Here is a 21,267-nt window from a genome sequence, read left to right as displayed (position 1 = left end):
ATCCATCCATCCATCCATCCATCCATCCATCCATCCATCCATCCATCCATCCATCCATCCATCCATCCATCCATCCATCCATCTATCTATCTATCTATCTATCTATCTATCTATCTATCTATCTATCTATCTATCTACCAATCCATCCATCCATCCATCCACTTAATCTATCAATCATTATCTGCTATCATTATCTATGTATCTGTCTATTTATCTATCTATCATTATCATCCATCTATCGTCTGTCTGTCTGTCTGTCTGTCTGTCTGTCTATGGTTTCTGTCTATTGATTATCAGCCGTTGAGACCAAAATTTCTGTTGCTGACTCAGACGTCGGTTAAGCAAATTTTGCTCCATTTTACAGCCTTTCTTGCCACGGTTGTTAAGTGAATCACCGCAGTTGTTAATCTAGCCCCACAGTTTTTAAGTGAACCTGGCTTCCCCCAGGTTCTGGGTTCTGGCTTTTGACATGACCCTGGGAGACTTCAACCATCATAAATACTGGCCTGAATGCGGCAATGGTCATAAGTGTGAAAAACAGTCATGTCGCCTTTTTTAGTGCCCTTGTAACTTTGAACGGTCACTAAACGTATTGTTGTAAGTCAAGGACTATCTGCCACACTCACATTCGGTGGCTTCCTCTCCGACAGGTTTCTGGGGGAAGCCCAGGTGCCCCTCCGGGATGTCTTGGCCTCCCCCAGTCTGGCTGCCAGCTTCAATGCCCCTCTGCTGGATGCCAAGAGGCAGAACACGGGGGTAAGTCCGCTTTGGGAGTGACGGGGGAGGGGGCTCTCCTTGCCCACGGTGGGAAGGAAACGCACCCTTTGCTGATGGTGGGGGGGCTGGGGAATTCTGGGAGCGGAAAGCCCACCATCTTCAAGGTGGAGAAATCTTGATCTGGACCAGTGGTGAAATTCGATTTTTTAAAACCACCGGTTCTGTGGGCGTGGCTTGGTGGGCGTGGCTTGGTGGGCGTGGCTTGGTGGGCGTGGCAGGGGAAGGACACTCCATTCCCTCCCCACTCCAGGGGAAGGACACTGCAAAATCCCCATTCCCACCGAATTCTGGGGCCGGGCAGAGGTGGCATTTGCCGGTTCTCTGAACTAATCAAAATTTCCGCTACCGGTTCTCCAGAACCTGTCAGAACCTGCTGGATTTCACCCCTCGTCTGGGCTCTGGAGGAAAGAGGCTGGGGCAGCAAACCAAAATGGCTCCAGGTCTCCCAGGAGTTATGGGGGTGGTGGTGGTGCAGTGGGACCACGTGGGGAGGTCCGTGGTGTTAATGCAGCGTTTCTCAACCTTGGTGCCTTGAAGATGGGTGGACTTAAACTCCCAGAATTCTTGAGGTCCACCCGCCTTCAGGTCTCAAGCTTGAGGAACATTGTTCTAGAGAACATCTGGAAGAGCAGCGAGCAAGGGTTGGCTTTAATTTATCTTCCTTGCCCAACTCAAAGGTTTCGGGAAGGAGCTCCCATAATGGTGACAGTTCCTAAGTTGCCACCTGTTTCATTTTAACGGTGGACGTTAGCCCACCTTCCTTCCCCTCGTGGGGTGTTGTTTCGATGAGGAACGATGATTGCGTATTTAACAGATTGACAAGAGTTGGAAGGGACCTTATAGGTCATCTAGTCCAACCCCTCCACTCTAGCAGGAGACCCTACACCATTGCTGACAAATGGTTTTCTTCAAAGTGGAGATCCGAGGTGGGTTTAATTGTTTGGTTGTTAACCGATTGGAAGTTGTCATTGCAGCGGCTTTTCTGATTTGTGTGGTGCGGAGCATAAATAAAAAAAGAAAACCCCCATCGTCACGTGAGAGTCGTGTTTTCAGGCAGAGGGTCTCTTTAAAGCAGCTGCGTCAGCCTGAATGAAGAAGCAGCTGCTTTGAAGGGGGTCCTGTCTGACCAGGTTGTCCCAGCCTCTGCACCTGAGCCTCCTTTTGAGAGAGCACTCAACCCCTCCCATTTCACATCCTTCATCCAATCCTTTCTGTCCTGCAGGGGTGCCTGATCCTCCAAGTCTCCTACACTCCACCTCCTGGAGCAGCTCCTTTCATCCCTCCTCTCGCCCCTCCGGAGCCAAATCCGACTCTCCCTGAGCTGGACACGGTGACAGGTAAGGAGGTGAACCATCCCAGCCTTACTCTGTCCCGGGGCAAATAGAGTACAGAAGAACAGAGTTGGAGGGACCTTGGAGGTCTTCTAGAAAAATATGATCTTTCAAACCTCCAGTGATGAGGCAACCACAAATTCTGGAGGCAAGTAGTTCCACTGGTTAATTGTTCTCACTGTCAGGAAATTTCTCCTCAGTTCTAAGTTGCTTCTCTCCTTGATTAGTTTCCACCCATTGCTTCTTGTCCTCTGCCCTCAGGGGCTTTGGAGAATAGTTTGACTCCCTCTTCTTTGTGGCAGCCCCTGAGATATTGGAACGCTGCTATCCTGTCTCCCCTAGTCCTTCTTTCTCTTAAGCTAAACATACCCAGTTCCTGCAACCGTTCCTCATATGTTTTAGCCTCCAGTCCCTTAATCATCTTTGTTGCTCTTCTCTGCACTCTTTCCAGAGTCTCCACATCTTTTCTACACCGTGGTGGCCAGAATAAAGTTTTTCCCCCCTTTTGATTCTGAATGTTCTTTTTTGGTTTATGCTTTGCAATGCCTGTCACCCTTAAGGCCAATGGAGACCAGGAGCTGAGCAAGGAAACTGTGATGTGGGGGGGGGGATTTTTGTGTGTGTTTTGTCATTGCTTTCCTCCAACCTGGCTGGCAATGCCCACCGATGTCTCTGACCTCTTGAAGATCTGAACTGGACAAACAAACTGGGCAGCTGAAGCAAAGTCCGAGCTGAGGTCCCATCATGGCTAACATCCAGTGATGGCTCTGTTTTCGTTAATCAGAAAGAATATCAGAATGACAGAATGACAGAAGAACAGAGTTGGAAGGGGCCTTGGAGGTCTTCTAGTCTTTCCGATACCTTACAATCAAACCCTAAATCAGTTTGATACAAAATGTATTTTTCCCCACCTGACTTGTTTTCCCTGCTTTTTTTTAGTCCCTGAAGTTTATCACAACTGTTAAGTAATTAAGCTCCCCGTTGGGAGAGCGAGCATGCAGAGAAGCGTAATGAGAGTGATGTGGAAGAACACGCAGAAACCAGCATACAGAGACACTGAATAGTAGAAAAATATAGTAGTTTACTATGTAGAAGTATAGAGGTATTCAGAGTCCGGTCATACACGGTTCAGTAATTCAGTTATCAAAATAATCAGTCTAGTACACAAAATATAGCAAACCACAATACCTCAAAATACACTGACCAGCATCTAACAAAACAGAGAGAGAGCTAACAGCCATTCTGGCTCCCTCTTATGGCTGCTTGAGGTAACAAACCAACTGCAACTCTTAAGTATTTAAAGTAACAGTAAAGTAATCATCGCTTATATACATTGCCAAGCCAAGCCTAGGGTTAACATCCCTAACAACAACCTTCCTGGCCATTCTTAGAAATTTAATCCTGCAATACGAACGTTGCCTCCTTTGGTGTGGCTTTGCTTAGAGGGCCATTTATGAGCTGCCCTGAAAAGTCTGAGACTAAACACCCTCCTCCTCCTCCTCCTCCTCCTCCTCCTCCTCCTCCTCCTCCTCCTCCTCCTCCTCCTCCTCCTCCTCCTCCTCCTCCTCCTCCTCCTCCTCCTCCTCCTCCACAGATACAGGGGGAGAAGAAGACAGTGAGGACCAGCTGGGCACTGAAGAGGAAGCCGAGCCATCTGCGAGACCCTCTGCCCCCGATCAGCCTTCCTTGCCCAAAAGGCCCCCGTCTCATGTTCTTCCCGCAAGCAGGAGAAGGAAAAGCACTCCCCGGAAGCTTCTCCCCAACAAACCCCAGGATTTCCAGGTGACCAACCTCAAGCCAGGGGTGAAAGGCTACCGGTTCGGGCCAGTAAAAAATACTATTTTTTTAAAAAAAAGTTCTGATGATTGGATGTTGCACAGCTGACCTTCAGAACTTTTTTAAGCAAAAGTTTTTTTAAAAAAGTTTTAAGCATTTTTTTTTACTACAGGTTCTCCAGAATTGCAGGGGTGGAGTGCTGAGAAAGAAAGAAAGAGAAAGGGAGGGAGGGAGGGATGGAGAGAGGGAGGGAGGGAGGGAGGGACAAAGAAGAAGGAAGGACTACAAACCTGGCACTAGAAGCAGCTTCAGAGGATAATCCAGGGCTGGGAGGGACCTGGAGGTCATCTAGTCCAACCCTGCTCCAGCAGGACATTGTTGAAGTGGGTTTCTGTCTTTTGATCCCCCAGTCACATGACTACATAGCCACACCCACCCAGTCACATGACCCCCCCACCAAGCCACGCCCACAGAACTGGTAGTAAAAAAATTGAGACTCCACCACTGATTCAAGCTCACCTTTGGGCAACGATTGTGAAGGTCTCGGGAGATGCTACCATTCATGCAGGTGTTGGTGGGCTCTGCCCTTGATCTAAAGAGGGTCTCTGCCCCCTTTCAGAAGGCAAAGGGGCTTCAGGTGATGAGCCTTGGTGAGACTCTAGCTGTTTCTGGAGAACATCCAGGGGTCCAGCATGGCTGGAAGATATTGCTAGATACTTTGTATTGGGGCAGGAAGAGGAGAGGAACTCATCCAGACACCCAACCAGTCTGTTCTTCTGCCAGGTAGGAGAAGGTCTAGGATCCCTTCTTGGTGGTTCTTCCATCCAGACAAACAATCAGGGAGAAAACAAGACTCTAATCAAGGAACTACCAAGGGTGAGGACACCACACCCTGACAACACTGGCAGGGCAAATGTGCATATAAACAGGGAGCAAACCCCATTCTCCTTTGTCCTGATGGTGTTCCCTAGTTGGGTGTTGAAACATCTGCAAGGAAACTACCAAGCTTAGAGAGCACCAAGGAGCCTACGCGGGAATTTGATTTTTGGCAAGGACCTCCCCTAATCAAGGGTTAGGATTAGAGTTAAGGTAGTTCCTAATCAAGGAACTACTAAGAACTCTCCCACCAATGCAAACAAGGCTCTCACAGGGAGGGACTCCTCCGGGTGCCGTCCACCAGGCAGTGTCAGAGGGCGGCGCCCAGGAGTAGGGCCTTCTCTGTGATGGGCCCAGCCCTCTGGAACGACCTCCCCCCAGATATCAGGACAACGACCGATCTTCGCTCCTTCCGCACGAAACTCAAGACCCACCTGTTCCAACTAGCCGGCCTGGCTTAAACTAGAACTTTCTAACCTCCCTGGCAATTTTAATTACGGTAAATGTAAATTTTGGGGTTTTAAATTATTTTAACTGTTTTAATGTATTGTTATTTATTTTAACCTAGTGGCTTTTTATTGGAATCTTATTTGTTAAGCATTGATGTCACCTCCTCCATGCCATATCTGTATATTTGTTTTGATTGTACGTCGCCCCGAGTCCCTTTGCGGAGAGGGGGCGACTGATAAGTCAAATAAAATAAATAAATAAATAAATAAAATAAGGCAAACCACTGGTCTATAAACAGAGAGCAAACCCCACTTCCCTCTAGCACTGATGAAAGTACCGAGTTGGGTCATGAAACGTCTGCAAGGAAACCACCCAGCTCAGAAGGCACCAAGGGCCCCACACTCCAACTCTGAGCCGTAGATCTTTCCCACTGTTTGGATCAAATAAATGTGCTGAACACTGTGGATTTTGGCTAGAGAAAGAGGCAAACACCCAACCTGGAACCAAAGCGCCGAACAGAGAGATCTCCAAGGCTTTTGCTTCCATTCTTGGTGGCTCTTCTGTGCCTTGGGACCTCTTCGCTTCCTTCCCTTTCTGCTTTGAGGCGAGGGCTCGGCAGAGTCCACGGGCCCCACTGGCCTGTCCTTGAGACCTTGATGGCCTCTTCTCTTCCTTCTCCTGTCCTTCACCTTTCTAGATCCGGGTGCGTGTCATTGAAGGCAGGCAGCTCTCTGGGGTCAACCTCAAGTCTGTGGTGAAGGTGACGGCGGTGGGGCAGACCAAGAGAACACGCATCCGGAAAGGAAACGGTCCCTTTTTTGACGAGGTGAGAAAAGATTTAGAACTTAGAATAACTTTATTGTCACTTTGAATCAGGGCTGGGCTCCTGCCAGTTCTAAGCTCTTCTACAGAAGAGGTTCCACAAATCTACCGTGCCGTTTAGGACCGGTTCCAGCTCCCCCCCCCTGCCCGTCCGCACCACGCTTGCCCCGCCCACCGCTCACTGATTGGCTGGCTCACCAATCGCCCCGCCTGCCTCTAAGAGTCCTATCTAAACCTTAAATTCTTAAAGCTGTCAAGTTTGAACACCCCTGGGTTTTTTTTTCCCTAAAGGGTTAGGGGTGCAAGGGTCTTGTAACTTGACAGCTTTCAGACTTGCGTGCTTCAAATGCCAGAGTTTCTGAGCCAACATTTTGGTTGCTAAGCAAGAGCGTTGTTAAGTGAGTTTCACCACATTTTACAAGTTGGCCACGCCCACCCAGTCACATGACTGCCAAGCTACTCCCACTTGGTCAGATGGCTGGCAAGCCACTCCCACAAAGCAGGCCACAGAGAAGAGGTTCTAAAAAAATTTGAAACCCATCACTGCTTTGAATGCTCTACTCATTGGCATGCATTAAAATGGAATTTCATTGCATGCAGCTCTCAAAGGGTCTCCACCTCTGATATAGACATAAACATGACAAGATAAGCAAACAAACAAACAAATACAATATTACGCATGCACACACATACATCATGTGACACAGAGAAACAACCCAGTCTAGTTGGGATGTATCCATGTACATGGGGAGAAAAACAAATCTTGGGAGTTTGCGAGACGGGTGGCCTAGGGAGCAAAGCTGTTCCAGAATCTGGTACTCCGGCCAGAAATACTTCAAAGCTCTCAGATGGCAGCAACAGAAAAAGACATTTATAAATAAAGGGAAGGGAGCTTTCTATAATCTCCATCGTCCTCGCCACTCTCTGTAGGGACTTTCTATCTGAGGCACTGTTGCCACCAAACCAAACAGGGATACAGTTTGTTAAAACGTTCTCAAAACGTGCCTCTGTAAAAAGTGGTCAGGATAGAAGGGGAAAGATGTGCTCTCCTCATCCGAGGCAAGAAATGCAAAGAGGGGGCTCATTTCACTCTGCATGGGATGGAGCTGAAATCCTCTTCACAAAGTAACCCCAGAAAAACCCCAGTGGTCGCCTCATCCTTTGGGTTGGGTTGTCTTCTCCTGGGGCAGCGACAGAGGAAGAGGGAAGGGGCTGGCAAACGGGCAATGCTCCAGTCCCCCTTCCCCACCTCTGGTGTGGTGTGTTGGTTTGGTGTGGTGTGCTGTGTGTTTGGGTCTCTCTGTGTATGCTTGTGTGTTCCTGAGCTTTAGCAAACATGACTTCATCCAAGTTCTGGCACCTGTAGGAGTTTCCCAGGAGGCTGGAATGTGGTGGCACTTACAAAATAATGGATGAAATCAACCCTAAGTTTATGATTCAGGAAAATTGGTGAATTGCAAATCCATTTCAAGGTTAACGGAATAACAGAGCTGGAAGGGAGCTTGGAGGTCTTCTAGTCCAACCCCCTGAATAGGCAGGAGACCATAGACCCTTGATGGCGAACCTAGGGCACGGTTGCCACAAATGGCACGCGGATCATGCCAGCACTCTGCTCCGGGGCGCATGCGCATGCAAGCTGATTTTCAGGCTTCCGGAGGGCTGGGTGGGGGTCCATTTTCCCCCTCCCCAGGCTTCAGGAAAGCCTCTGGAGCCCAGAGAGGGCGAGAAACAGGCCCAACAGGTCAATCGAAAGTTTGTTCCTGAACTTCCGGTTAGGCTGTTGGGCCGTTTTTCCCCCTCCTCAGGCTCTGGCTCCGGAGGCTTTCCAAAAACAGCCTCCCCCAGCCCCGTTTTGCCCTCCCCAGGCTTCAGGAAAGCCTCCGAAGTCTAGAGAGGCTGAAAATCCCCCCCCCACGTAGGGGATTGTGCGTGCATGCGCAGTTGGGTGGGCACGTTAGCACGCACACACACAATTTTAGCACATCTTTATAAAAAGGTTACCCATCACTGCCCTAGGCCATTTCAGACAAATCCTATTACCCCCCCCCCCCCCCGGTCCTTTTCCTTAAACTAGACATGCCCAGTTCCTGCAACCGTTCTTCATACGTTTTATCCTCCAGTCCCCTAATCCTCTTTGTTGCTCTTCTCTGCCCTCTTTCTAGAGTCTCCACATCTTTTCTACATCGTGGCGACCAGAACTGAATGCAAATATTCCAAGTGTGGCCTTCCCAAGGCCTTATGAAGTGGCATTAACACTTCACGTGATCTTGATTCTCTCCCTCTGTTGATGCAGCCTAGAACTGTGTTGGCTTTTTTGGCAGCTGCTGCACACTGCTGGCTCATATTTAAATGGTTGTCTACTACCATTTAAATATGGTAGTTGTCCCTCTCACGGTTGCTGTTTTGGGGCCAGGTTTCACTTAATCCCTACCTGTGCATTTGGTTTTCCTTGGCTAAGTGTAGAGCCTGACTTTTCTCTCCATTGAATGCCATCTTGTTAGACAGGGCCACGGTTAAGCCACGGGGGGCACATCCAGTGTGCCTGAATGTGTTGGCCAACTCCATGCAGGAGTTTCACTGTAAACCCTGGTTGTGAGAATTGCTCCTTCTTGTCCTGTGATTTTTTAAAACCTGGGTGACTTTGGGGGTGAGTGGGGCAGAGGACCCCCTGCCTGTGTGCGACTCTTCCTTTGGGGTCGGTTCCCCCATGGTAAGGTTTCTGGGGGTGCAGCTGAATCTCCCTCCTCTCTCTCTCTCTCTCTCTCTCTCTCTCCTGCAGACCTTCTTCTTCAACGTCTTTGAGTCCCCCGTAGATCTTTTCGACCAGCCCATATTTCTCACGGTAAGTGGGTTGGGGGGACTCTGCCCTCCCTTACGGAGAACGTATCCTGGAGTGTGGGACGTGTTCCTCTTCGGTGCATGGGGTCACACAGGATCCACAGGATGGGAGGCCATGGCAGCTTTCTGTAATCGGGGGAGGCACATTCCACGTTTGTGGGAATTCCCATGTTTTCCCCAATTTCATTCCCCATTTGTATATTTGCATCCCACTTTTATTAGTTTTACAAAGAATAGAGCAGGGGTGTCAAAACTTGGGAACTTTAAGACTTGTGGACTTCAACTCCCAGAATTCCCCAGCCAGCCATGCTGGCCCCATGCTGGCTGGGGAATTCTGGGAGTTGAAGTCCACAAGTCTTAAAGTTCCCAAGTTTGGACACCCCTGGAATAGAGCCACCGCTTCCCTCCTTTGGTTCTACCCACAACAGCAACCCTGTGAGGTGGGTTGGCCTGAGACAGAGGGAAGTCACCTAGCTCCCAGCCTAAGGCAGGAGTAGAACTCACCACCTCCTGGTCATTGGCCCAAAGTCACCCAGCCGGTTTTCATTCCTAAGGGGGTGCTAGATCTCATGGTTCCCCTTGTTCTGCTCTTCTCCCTGGCACCATTTGAACGGGGGAATCAACTGGCTCCTTTTGAGTATCTCCAAATCCTCTGACATCTTTTGCAATCTCATCAACCCTTGTGAGATGCCCGCAATCTTGGGAAATCTCTGCCCAACCTGGCTGGAAGTTCACGAGGGCTTGTAGGAGGACCACGAAAGCTTGCCCCATCTTGGTGCGGACAAGGAGGGTTGGTTCTTGCCCCAAATGCTAAGCTCACCTCAAGGGGCAGCAAGTCAGCTGGCATCTGAGGACACCTTGTTTCCGTGGAAGCTCATTTTTTGTGTCCCCTCCAGGTTGTTGACTCTCGTTCCCTTCGGACGGACTCTGTCATCGGAGAATTCCGGGTAAGTCCTTTCCTCCCTAACCAGCCCTTTTGTTCCTCCAAATCAGAGGTCTTCAAACTTGGCCACTTTAAGACTTGTGGACTTCAACTCCCAGAATTCCCCAACCAGCATAGTTTACTCTCTTGTAATCCCTTCCTCTGCAATCTCTCCACTTAGATCAGAGGTCTCCAACCTTGGCCATTGTAAGACTTGTGGACTTCAATTCCTAGAATTCTCCAGCCAGCATAGCTTACTCTCTTGTAATCCCTTCCTTTGCAATCTCTCCACTTAGATCAGAGGTCTTCAAAATGGGCCACATTAAGACTTGTGGACTTCAATTCCCAGAATTCCCCAGCCAGCATAATTTACTCTCTTGTAATCCCTTCCTCTGCAATCTCCCCACTTAGATCAGAGGTCCTCAAACTCGGCCACTTTAAGACTTGTGGACTTCAACTCCCAGAATTCCCCAGCCAGCTCCCAATTCTGGGAGTTGAAGTCCACAAGTCTTAAAGTGGCCAGGTTTGAAGACCCCTACTCCAAATAATTACAGGGAAAACTTGGTTGGAGAGCCTCCAGGCCTCCTGGCGTAGTGTGCAGCCGTCACCCTCTTTCCTGTGTCTTGTGTGCCGCACTGTCACAAAGCAATTAATCGCCACCCTCATCGACAGAAACACAACAGAATATAGAATAATGGAGCTGGAAGGGACCTTGGAGGTCTTCTAGTCCAACCCCCTGCTCGGGCAGGAAAAGCTAGAGCATTTCAGACAAATGGCGGTCCAATCTCTTCTTCAAAACTTCCAGCGTTGGAGCATTGACCGGGAGGGGTCTGACTGCCCGTCCTGGGTGGTTGGGTGGGTGGGGTTGAGGAATGAGGGGGCTGCAGCCTGAGGGTCCTTGTGTTTGTGTCTTCCAGGTGGACGTTGGGACAATTTATGCTGAACCCAGTGAGTGGAAATTAGGAACTTGCCAGAACTGAACGGGTGGCGTTAGCAAGGAACAGGAAAACATGGTGGAATGTCCTTAGTTGATGATAAGATAAAATCATACAAATAAAAGGAAAAATGGAGAAAGTCAAAGGGAAAAGAAGCGTGGAAGGAAAAGAAAAAAAGGAGTGACAACATTGTGATTCCCCCCCACCCCAATACCAGTAGAAGACAAAGGAAGTTCCTTCAGCAAAATGCCGGTTGGGGGCTGCATGGGGGTTGCTGCTTCAAGTGGGGGTTATGACCTCCAAACCATTTAGACGCAGGCAGTCCTCAACTTACAACAGTTCATTTAGTGACCCTTCAAATGGCACTGAAAAAAAGGACTTACGACCATTTTTCACACTTACAACCATTGCAGGATCCCCAGGGTCACGTGATAGAAATTCTGGCGCTCTGCAACCGACTCAGATTTATGACGGTCGCGGCATTCCGGGGTCACATGATCCCCTTTTGCGACCTTCTGACAAGCAACGTCAATGGGGAAGCCAGATTCACTTAACATCCATGTCCCTAACAACTTCAGTGTTTCATTTAACGACTGGTGCAAGAAAGGTGGTAAAATGGGGCAAAATTAACTTAACAACTGTCTCGCTTAGCAACAGAAATGTTGGGCTCAATGGTGGTCGTAAGTCGAGGACTACCTGTATTTATATATTTTGCTTTATTTTTTTTAGTTAGTTACATTTACAAATGCACACATGCCCTTCCTCCTTCCTCCGCTTCTTTTCCCCACAGCAACCGCCCTGCCAGGTCACTAAGCAAGTGGTTATAAGTCCAGGACGCCTTTTAAACTCTTGTTGTATGACCTAAGGTCCAGGGGCGAAATGCGCTTCTGGAGTCCAGGCTTCTGCTACAGCCGATTCCCTCAGGGACGTGCGATAGGTAAAAAGATGTTTCTGCGCATGCGCAGAAGCAGAAGACAAGATGGCGGCACCCTAGGTAGGCGCTGCCCATAGAACCGGTTCGGGGCCGTGGCCGGCCCAGTTACTACCTCCTCAGCCGAGCCTGTCTGAACCAGTAGGAGCCCACCTCGGCTGCTGGTTCTCTCTCGTGCGCTTGCACACCGCAGGCGCTTGTGACCCTTTTCTGAGTCTGCCAAAGGAAGCAGAAGAGCCAGAGGGGGGGGGGGGAAACAGCTGTAGAACCAGTAGGGAAAAAAAGTTCTGGCGATCAGCTGTGCCATGCGACCACCGGAACTGGAACCGGTCCCAACCGGTACCGTTTCACCCCTGGCAGGGGTCGGTTGCTGCTGGCATCACTGCCAGTTTGTCGCGATTTTTTTTTTTGCCCTTGGGCTCTAGTTTTGCTCGCGCGCACGCCAAGTGCATCCTCTGCGCATGCGCACATTTGCACCTAAAATTGTCTGCGCATGCACAAAACATTAAAAGGGGGGGGGGAAATACATTTCTGCAATGAAAATTGTTCTGTGCGTGGGCAGAACTGAAAACCAAGATGGCGGCTGCCATAGGAGAACTGGTTTGGGGCCGTGGCAGGCCTGGGTCGCTCCCGGTTCCAGGGACCCAGGCCCCCAAGTTACTACCTATTCATCCGACCCAATCGGAACCAGTAGGAACCCCCCTCTGGAGCCCTTCGTTGCCAAAAAAGGAGCACGGATTGTTCATGTCAATCATTCCCCCTCATTTGACCAGACCATTTTACACGGCGAGGGGGGGGGCTGAATTGTGGGGTATAAATGTGACTTAGGTCTCCCCCTCCCCTCCCCTCCCCCCAGGGCATTGCTTCCTCCGGAAGTGGCTGCTGCTGTCGGATGGTGAGGATTTCTCGGTGGGCGCCAGAGGCTACCTGAAAGTCAGCCTGTATGTCCTGGGTCCTGGGGATGAAGCCCCCGTGAGTATTTCCATGAAAGGGGGGCAGGCTTGGAACAAAGGGATTTCCCCCCCCCCAAAGGGGCCTCTGTGTCTCCCAGCGAGGTCCGCAGCGCAACAGAGGGGCTATTCCGACCCCAAAGGCCCCCTTCTTCATGGGGAAAGAGGGCTGACTTTGAGGGGCTGCCTCTTTGGAAGGCCACGGAAAAGCCCCCCGAGGCTGGGTGGGGCTGTCCTGCAGGAGAGCGAGACGCTCCAAATTAAGGACGATCATAGAGTTCATCTGATACTGATCGGCCCTGGATCTGGCGGGCACAGACCTCTGCCACTGATGATGTTACCTGGCTGGGTAATGAAATGTCTGCAAGGAAACACCCAAGCTCAGAGAGCACGAAGGACCTCACTGTCCTCCTCCTCCTCCTCTTCACTAATCCCACTCCCTTCTACCACTGATGATGTTACCTAGTTGGGTAATGAGATGCAAGAAAACAACCAAGCTCAGAGAGACCCCCACAGTCGTCTCCTCCTCTTCCCCCTCCCCCTCCCCATTCATCCTCCCCAACCCCCCTCCCTTCTGTGTTTGATGATGTTACCTACCTGGGTAATGAAATCCTAGTTGGGGCTGCAAGAAAACGACCCACATCGGAGTTTGTTCAAAGTTCAACCTGACCTACGAACTTTCTCTTCTTTTGCAATATGTAACATCTGGATCCTATAACCCCCCCCCCTGCCCCCCGAGAAAACTTGGCATTCATTGAAATCATGGTAGAAATGATTACATTCATTTTAAACATGTAAGAGCCCTGGTGACGCAGTGGTTGGATTGCAGCAATGCAGGCAAACTCTGCCCACTGCTGGCAGTTGGATCCTGTCTGGCTCAAAGGTTGGCTCAGCCTTCCCTCCTTCCGAGGTGGGTCAAATGAGGAGCCGGGTGGTTGGGGCCAAGAGGCTGATGCTTAGAGCGGGGCTGGAGAGAACTTTGCGCTGTTGCGTCAACCTAAAATGCTAATACGATTCTCTTTGAAATCCATGCAAATGCAAAAGAGGAGAACGTGATGCTAAGATGCCGAAGGGGGCTTTGGGAGGGGCAGGGTGGGTGGGGGGAGGATGCAATCTTCCCTCCTCACCCCTCCCACATCCCCTGGGCTAGTAGAAAGGCCTCCTTGGTGCAATTATCAGGGCCGGGAAGGAGGGAACCAAGCGGACAGGGGGGGTCCCAGGTGTGTCTGAGAAGATGGGGAGGCGCCTGCAGAGGGACAGGTGGCCCTTCAGGTACCCCAGGGCCAAGGCAGGCAGGCGCTTCATTTGTCCTCCCACCCTCTTTGCAGGTGGAGAAGAAGGAAGCTGCCGAGGAGAAAGAGGACATTGAGGGCAACGTCTTCAAGCCGCCCGGCGTGGCTCTCCGTGGTGCCCACTTCTCTCTCAAGGTCTATCGAGCGGAGGACCTGCCCCAGAGTGAGTGGTGGGGCAGAGGACCCCCTGGCTGGGAGGATGGCGAGGGGAGGGGATGGTCTGTGAGGTAGAAGGATGGAAGCCAAACTCTGAAGGCCCCTTCTCTCGGTTGTGGATGATGGGGTATCTTATTCAACACCCCAGAAGACATCTGGTTCTGGATGGCTGCTGGGTCAGCTTTGTCAGAACAAGGACAGATGGAACTGAACTCGGTCCTTCTTCAAAGCTCGAGTCGGACACTTTTCAGGAATGAAGGCGAAGCTACGTGGCCCTCCCTCTCTTCCTCCCTCCCTTCTTTCCTTCTTCTCTTCCTCCCTCCCTCTCTTGCTTCGTCCCTTCCTCTCTTCCTCTCTTCCTCCCTCCCTCCCTCTCTTGCTTTGTCCCTCCCTCCCCTCGGCCCCATTCCCCGGTCTCTGCTCCCAGGTCCCTTCTAACCGAACGGTGTTATCCTTGCAGTGGATGATGCCGTGATGGACAGCGTCAAGCAGATCTTCGGCTTTGAAAGCAACAAGAAGAACCTGGTGGATCCCTTTGTGGAAGTTACCTTTGCAGGGAAAACGGTACGTCAGCTCCCCCCCCCCCAGTGTCATTAATGGAAGCAGCCAAAAAATAATACAATCCTGGGTTGTATAAACGGAAGCATAGAGTTAAAATCATGAGAAGTATTCGTACCTGCTTTATAAATCCTTAGGAAGGCCCCACCTGGAATCCTGCAACCAGTTTTGGTCACCACATTACAAAAAAGATGTTGAGACTTTGGAAAAAGTGCAGAGAAGAGCAACTGAGATGATTAAAGGCCTGGAGCAGTGATGGCGAACCTTTTTTGGCTCGCGTGCCACAAGTGGGGGGAGCGCAGGGGGGTCGAGTGCGGGCGTGCCGCACCCATAATGCAACGCGCGACCCCCCCAGTGCGCATGCATGCAAAACGCGCGACCCCCCCCATTTTTACATGGTTTTTTTGCCCTCCCCAGGCTCCAGGGGCTTTATAGGAGCCTGGGGAGGGTGAAAAGAGCCTCCCCCGACCCCCCGGAGGCCCTCCGGAGGCTTCAGGGACCGTCCGAGGCTTCCCTGAAGCCTTCGGAGCGCTTAAAATCACCCTCCGAGCAACCCGGAAGTGACTTCCGGTTTGCTCGGAGGGTGGTTTTAAGCGTTCCGAAGGCTTTAGGGAAGCCTCGGACGGTCCCTGAAGCCTCTGGGGGGGCGGGGGAAGCTGTTTTTGCCCCCCCCAGGCTCCTATAAAGCCTCTGGAGCCTGGGGAAGGCGAAAAATAGCTTTTAAAAAGGTGAACTCAGGTGGCCAGCGCGCGCATGCGCGCTGGCCAGCTGACAGGGCAGCGCTTCACGTGCCCTGACAAATGGCTCCGCGTGCCACTTGTGGCACGCGTGCCATAGGTTCGCCATCACGGGCCTAGAGGCTAAATATATAGAGAATAGAATAGAATAGAATAACAGTTGGAAGGGACCTTAGAGGTCTTCTAGTGCAACCCCTCTGCTTAGGCAGGAAACCCTACACCACTTCAGACAAAGGTTTATCCGACATTAGAATAACGACCGATCTCCGCTCCTTCCGTAAGAAACTTAAGACCCACCTGTTCGACTTAGCTGGCCTGGCCTAACTATAGTTTTTGTGTCCCTCTAGCCTGTATTTTAAATTTTTAGGGATAGATTTTTTAGGTTGTTTTAATTTTTAACTATACTGTAGAGCCTACCATTTAATTTGTTTTAATGGGTATTTATAAATATGTAAGTTTTGTATATTGTTTTATTTGTGGTCTGTACACCGCCCCGAGTCCCTTTGGGGAGAGGGGGCGGTCTATAAATTTAATAAAATTAAATTAAAATTATCCAAGGTCTTCTTAAAAAGGTCCAGTTTTGGAGGATTAACAACTTCTGGAGGGAACTTCTGTTCCCCTGGTTAATGGTTCTCACTGTCAGGAAATGTCTTCTTCTTTTCTAAGTTGCTTCTCTCCTTGATATAAAGAAAAGCAGCTGCAGGATTTGTGCTTGGCTACTGTATTTGAGGGGCTGCCCCAAAGAAGAGGGAAGCCAGATTCACTTAATAACGGTGTCACTGACTTAGCAACTGCAGGGATTCGCTTAACAACTGTGGCAAGAATGGTCGTAAAAGGGGCCCAAACTCACTTAACAACGTCTCACTTAGCTGCAGAAATGTCGGGTTCAATTGTGGGCGTAAGTCGAGGACTACCTGTGGCTTTGTTTCCCTGTTGAGCCTGATTTCTGCCTGGAGGAAGGGTGTGGGACCCCCGAGGAGAAGGGGCTCTTACTCTGGGCTGTCTTTCCTTCCTCTGACCAGCTCTGTAGTAAGATTGTGGAGAAGAATGCCAATCCCCAGTGGAAGCAGATCGTCACGCTGCCTGCCATGGTGAGCCCCCCCGACCCCCCCTCAGTCTTTCCAGCATCCTGTTCCCCCCGAAGATCTCCCTGACCCAGCCCCCCCTGCTCTTCCCTGCAGTTTCCCTCCATGTGTGAAAGGATGAGGATACGCGTCATGGACTGGTGAGTAAAGAGCGAGGAGGAGCCAGTGGCCCCCTCATTTATCGCCCCACCGTTTGCGAGGTTTGGGACAGGAAAAGGTCCCAGGCAGCCTTGTTTCCAGCTGGGGGGCTCAGTTCAGTCCATCCCATTTTTTAAGCCTCCGAAAACCATGGGGACTCTGAGCGGTTTGGGTAAACTCCACATCCTTCTAGCACTGATGATGTTACCTAGTTGGGTCATGAAATCTCTACAAGAAAGCAAACAAATTCAGAGAGCACCAAGGATGCCCCAATCTTTTTCTTCCTCCTCCTCTTCCTTCTCTTCTTCCTCCCCCCTCTTCCTCCTCCATCTCTCCTCCTCCTCCTCTTCCTCCTCCTCCACCTCCTCCACCTTCTCCTCTTCTTGCTCCCCCCTCTTCCATCCCCCCTCCTCCTCCTCCTCCTCCTCCTCCTCCTCCTCCTCCTCCTCCTCCTCCTCCTCTTCCTCCTCCTCCTCCTCCTCCTCCTCCTCCTCCTCCTCCTCCTCCTCCTCCTCCTCCTCTTCCTCCTCCTCCTCCTCCTCCTCCTCTTCCTCCTCCTCCTCCTCTTCCTCCTCCTCCTCCTCCTCCTCCTCCTCCTCCTCCTCCTCCTCCTCCTCCTCCTCCTCCTCCTCCTCCTCCTCCTCCTCCTCCTCCTCATTACCTCAGTTAGGTAATGAAATGTCTGCATCAAAACAAAAGCCCAGAGAGTACCAAGGACCCCGCAATCCTCCTCCTCCTCCCTGCAAACTCTTCTGTCTTCTAGCACTGGTGTTGGTACCTAGTTGGGTCATGAAATGTCTGCCAGAAAACCACCAAGCTCAGAGAGCACCAAGGACCCCACAGTCCTTTTCCCTCCTCCTCCTCCTCCTCCTCTTCACAAACCCAGTCCCTTCTAGTAGCACTGATGATGTTCCTAGTTTGGTAACGAAACGTCTAGGCGGTGCAGTGGTTGGGAGACGCTGCCCTTGTTGATCAGAAAGGTCAGCAGTTCAGCGCTTCGAATCCCTAGTATAGGTCCCCAGCAGGGGGATGGACTAGAGGACCTCCAAGGTCCCCCTTCCAACTCCGTTACTGTTATGTTACCTGCAAGACAACCTCTTACCTGAGAGAGTCCCAAGGAGCCCCCTCCCCCGTTGCCTTATCCCTTCAGGCGGTATTTGAAAACCCTGGTTTATTGAACAGGCTCTTTCTCCAAACTCACAAAGGAGCCCCTCTTTCCAGAGGCTGCCAGAAGAGCAAGTTATGCACAAGTTTTTTTTTCTACACAAGCGTGTGAGTCTGAGCTGCGAAAATCTGAATGAACACTAGATGGCAGCGTTTGGACAGAGAAAGCCTCCTGCCTGGGATTTTGCAGTGGGCTCAGATTTTCCCCCTACAAGAGTCCCAAAGTTACCAGGACTGCAGAGCAGGGATGAAATCCAACAATTCTGGAGAACCGGTAGCGGAAATTTTGAGTAGTCCAGAGAACCGGCAAATACCGCCTCTGGCCGGTCCAGAGGGGGGATGGGATGGGGATTTTGCAGTATCCTTCTCCTGCCAGGCCCACCAAGCCAGGCCCACTGAAAGTAAAAGAAATGAACTTCACCACTGCTGCAGATCCTCCGATCTGTGCTGAGAACTTTGATCCTGGTGGGAAGGGATCATCTCTAGCAGGTAACTGGATCAACTGGATTTTATTTTGCAGGGACCGGCTCACCCACAACGACATCATCGGCACCAGCTACCTCTGCATGTCCAAAATCTCCGCTCCGGGAGGAGAACTGGAAGGTGAGTAGGTGCGGAGTCCCCTGATCCCACCCCCCGCTGTCTTGGCACTTAGCTGGCAGGGGGGCCGATGGGGTCTTCTGTCCCCTGAGCGAGCCAACCCCAGGCTCCCTGGAGGTCGGAGGGAGTGGCTGATGGGCTCTGTAGCCCATTTTGGGGCTGGTGAGTTAACTGTGAAGACCATAGCAGGACCAAGGCAAGGCTCTTCCTGGACTGTTCACAGCACTGAGTTACAACCTCTACAGTTTGGGTTTTCCTGGGCCAGGTTCTTCCCAAGCAGTTGGACTAGAAAGGAGGCAGAGAAGAGCCACAATGGGGATTAGGGGACTGGAGGCTAAAATCAGGGGTGAAATCCAGCAGGTTCTGACAGGTTCTGGAGAACCAGAACATAAATTTTGAGTAGATTGGAGAACCGGCAAATGCCACCTCTGGCCGGCCCCAGAGTGGGTAGGGAATGGGGATTTTGCAGTATCCTTCCCCTGCCACGCCCACCAAGCCACGCCCACCAAGCCACGCCCACCAAGCCACGCCCACAGAACCGGTAGTAAAAAATGGAATTTCATCACTGGCTAAAATATGAGGAACGGTTGCAGGATCTAGTGAAAAGAAGAACCGGGGGAGACATGACCAGAGTCTTCCAATATTTGGGGGGCTGTCATAAAAAAGAGGGGGTCGACCTGTTCTCCGAAGCCCCCGAGGGCAGGACCAGAAGCCAAGGGTGGAAGCTCATCCAGGAGAGGAGCAACCTGGAATGAAGGAGCACAATTAACCAGTGGAAGGGCTCTTCCCTTCAGGCTCCCCATCACCGAAGGTTTTCAAGAAGATGTCTGAAATGGCAGATAGGGTCTCCTGCTTGAGCAGGGGGTTGGACTAGAAGACCTCCACGGCCCCTTCCAGCTCTGTCATTCTATTACAAAGCCACCTCTTCATTTTTATCCCTCATCTCTCCCATGGTCTCAGATGCCCTCTTCTTAAGCAGACGCTGTGGTGATACACCACCCAAAAGGACCTCACTTTTTCACTTCCCCCCCTCTTTCTTTGTGCTTCAGATGAGTTTCCCGCCTCTACGAAACTCTTCAAAGGAACAGACAGTATGTCCTTAGCATGAGTCTTGCCCCCCTCCCCCCCCCTGAGCTCCTGAGTGTGTTTCTGAAATGAATTTAAAATCCTTTTGGAATCCAAACGCATGACGCATGTGACATCAGTCAGGGAAGGCGTGGCTGCCCTTGGGTTGATCATCATCCACCTTGCTTCGATTTGCAATCTCGGTTTAAATCTTCACTCGATGTGATTGTGCATGTATAACTCTGTGAAAGAGGGAAGATTTAGGGTTAATCTCTTTGGGAGTGGGCTGCTGGGTGTCCTTTCCCCCTGCCATCTCCCCAACACTATGTGCCTCAGCTTCGGCGACTTGAAGGTGGGTGGACTTCAACTCCCAGAATCCCCCAGCTAACTTTGCTGGGAGTTGAAGTCCACCCACCTTCCACCTGCCAGGGTTGAGAAAGGACCTTTGTGGAGCAGGATGGACCGTGGTGCAAATAGAGCGTGCCAAAAATGCTAAATCTGGGACGTTTACTGCAAATTTATCTGGTTTTGCTGAAGGTACCTCTAAACCATGAGCAGTCATTGAGTTTCTCCACTGGTGGCCTTTTGATGGTTGCTTTGATTGCTAGAAATCCAGAAGGCAGGGATGGTTGTTTGGATGTGACATCATAACTGAGTCAAGATGGCCAGCATGTCCATTCTCAACCTGGTTTAATGTCATGAGTTAAAAAAAAATACAAGGATTTCTTTGCAATTTCAAAAGATTCCGAAACCTCCTGCTTCTCTTTGGGCCCCCCGGTAGAAGAACATTTGGCTGGACTCTAAAGTGCGTTATTTCAGGTAGACAATGGTCTCCGTAATTCCACCTTCGTGGCTTTCTTTCCACAGTGGATGATGGCCTTGGCTTCCTTCCCACCTTTGGCCCATGTTACATCAACCTCTACGGCAGTCCGAGGGAGTTCACCGGATTCCCTGACCCTTACGAAGAGCTCAACAGTGGCAAGGTGAGACAATTCTACTTGAGTAGCCGGAGAAGCAGTTGGGTTCACTCAAGTTGGCCACGTTGGAAGCAAGAACTGGCTTGTGGAAGGACGGACCTTCTCATGGGCTCATTCTTGTATCCCAAGGGGGAAGGAGTGGCCTATCGTGGGAGGCTGCTGGTGGAACTGGAGACCAAGCTGGTGGACTACGTTGAGCAGAAGTTGGGGGAAATCCCTGCAGATGACATCCTGAGAGTGGAGGTAAGGCTTCCATGCCACAGCAGGCCTCCTCCTGTGGAGAGATGCCACGTCTTCATCTTTTCAGGGAAAGGGCGATCGCCTTGAGTGACCCTCTGGGGCTGGGATCTCCAGGCCCCTTTAAGGCTTGTGGACTTCAACTCCCAGAATTCCTCAGCCAGCTTTGCTCCTCAGGTCGCAAAAGCGGGGAGGGGGGGAGGGGAGGGAGGCATCACGTGACCCTGGGACATTGCGACCGTCCTAAATATGAGTCAGTTGCCAAGTATCCGAATTTGGATGCTGGAACGGCCGTAAGTGTGAAAAACGGCTCTTAAATCCCCCCCTTTTTGCCCCAGTGCAGTTCAACCTTTGAGCGGTCACTAACCAAACTGTTGTAAGTTGAGGACTACCTGTACAAACCCCAATAGTGGCCCTTAGTCCAGCCTAGAGTGTCCAGGGTGGGCTTCTTCTAGAATAGGGATGGCTGACCTTTTTGTCATCGCGTGCTGTAAGCAATGCGCGTGTAACAACAACCCTGCGCCGCACCCCCCCCATGCCTGCGTAAGACTCCCGTGCTCCTCCCCGCCTCCCTGTGCATCTGTGTGCGACCTCCCCGTGCCCCGTTTTGGGCCTCGAAGGCCTCCCTGCAGCCTCCTGGGACCATAAAA

The 21,267-nt window shown here is 51.0% G+C and overlaps 1 protein-coding gene across 1 annotated transcript in view; it reads left to right on the top strand.

The window, feature by feature from the left end:
• Positions 1 to 21,267, top strand: part of DYSF (dysferlin) — a 123,448-nt gene that overhangs the window by 23,159 nt on the left and 79,022 nt on the right. Inside the window, exons 4-18 of the mRNA XM_081960009.1 lie at positions 651 to 756; positions 2,000 to 2,114; positions 3,703 to 3,890; positions 5,908 to 6,036; positions 8,812 to 8,874; positions 9,767 to 9,817; positions 10,710 to 10,740; positions 12,515 to 12,630; positions 13,937 to 14,063; positions 14,517 to 14,620; positions 16,374 to 16,442; positions 16,533 to 16,576; positions 18,259 to 18,341; positions 20,271 to 20,386; positions 20,510 to 20,623. Of these exons, the coding sequence (XP_081816135.1) occupies positions 651 to 756; positions 2,000 to 2,114; positions 3,703 to 3,890; positions 5,908 to 6,036; positions 8,812 to 8,874; positions 9,767 to 9,817; positions 10,710 to 10,740; positions 12,515 to 12,630; positions 13,937 to 14,063; positions 14,517 to 14,620; positions 16,374 to 16,442; positions 16,533 to 16,576; positions 18,259 to 18,341; positions 20,271 to 20,386; positions 20,510 to 20,623 (1,456 nt within the window). The remainder of the gene's footprint in view (positions 1 to 650; positions 757 to 1,999; positions 2,115 to 3,702; positions 3,891 to 5,907; positions 6,037 to 8,811; positions 8,875 to 9,766; positions 9,818 to 10,709; positions 10,741 to 12,514; positions 12,631 to 13,936; positions 14,064 to 14,516; positions 14,621 to 16,373; positions 16,443 to 16,532; positions 16,577 to 18,258; positions 18,342 to 20,270; positions 20,387 to 20,509; positions 20,624 to 21,267) is intronic.

Source organism: Natrix helvetica, assembly GCF_964273705.1.
Source record: "Natrix helvetica genome assembly, chromosome: 7".
NCBI lineage: Eukaryota > Metazoa > Chordata > Lepidosauria > Squamata > Natricidae > Natrix > Natrix helvetica.
The sequence above is the reverse complement of the archived record's forward strand: the minus strand, read 5'-3'. Positions and strand labels throughout refer to the sequence as shown.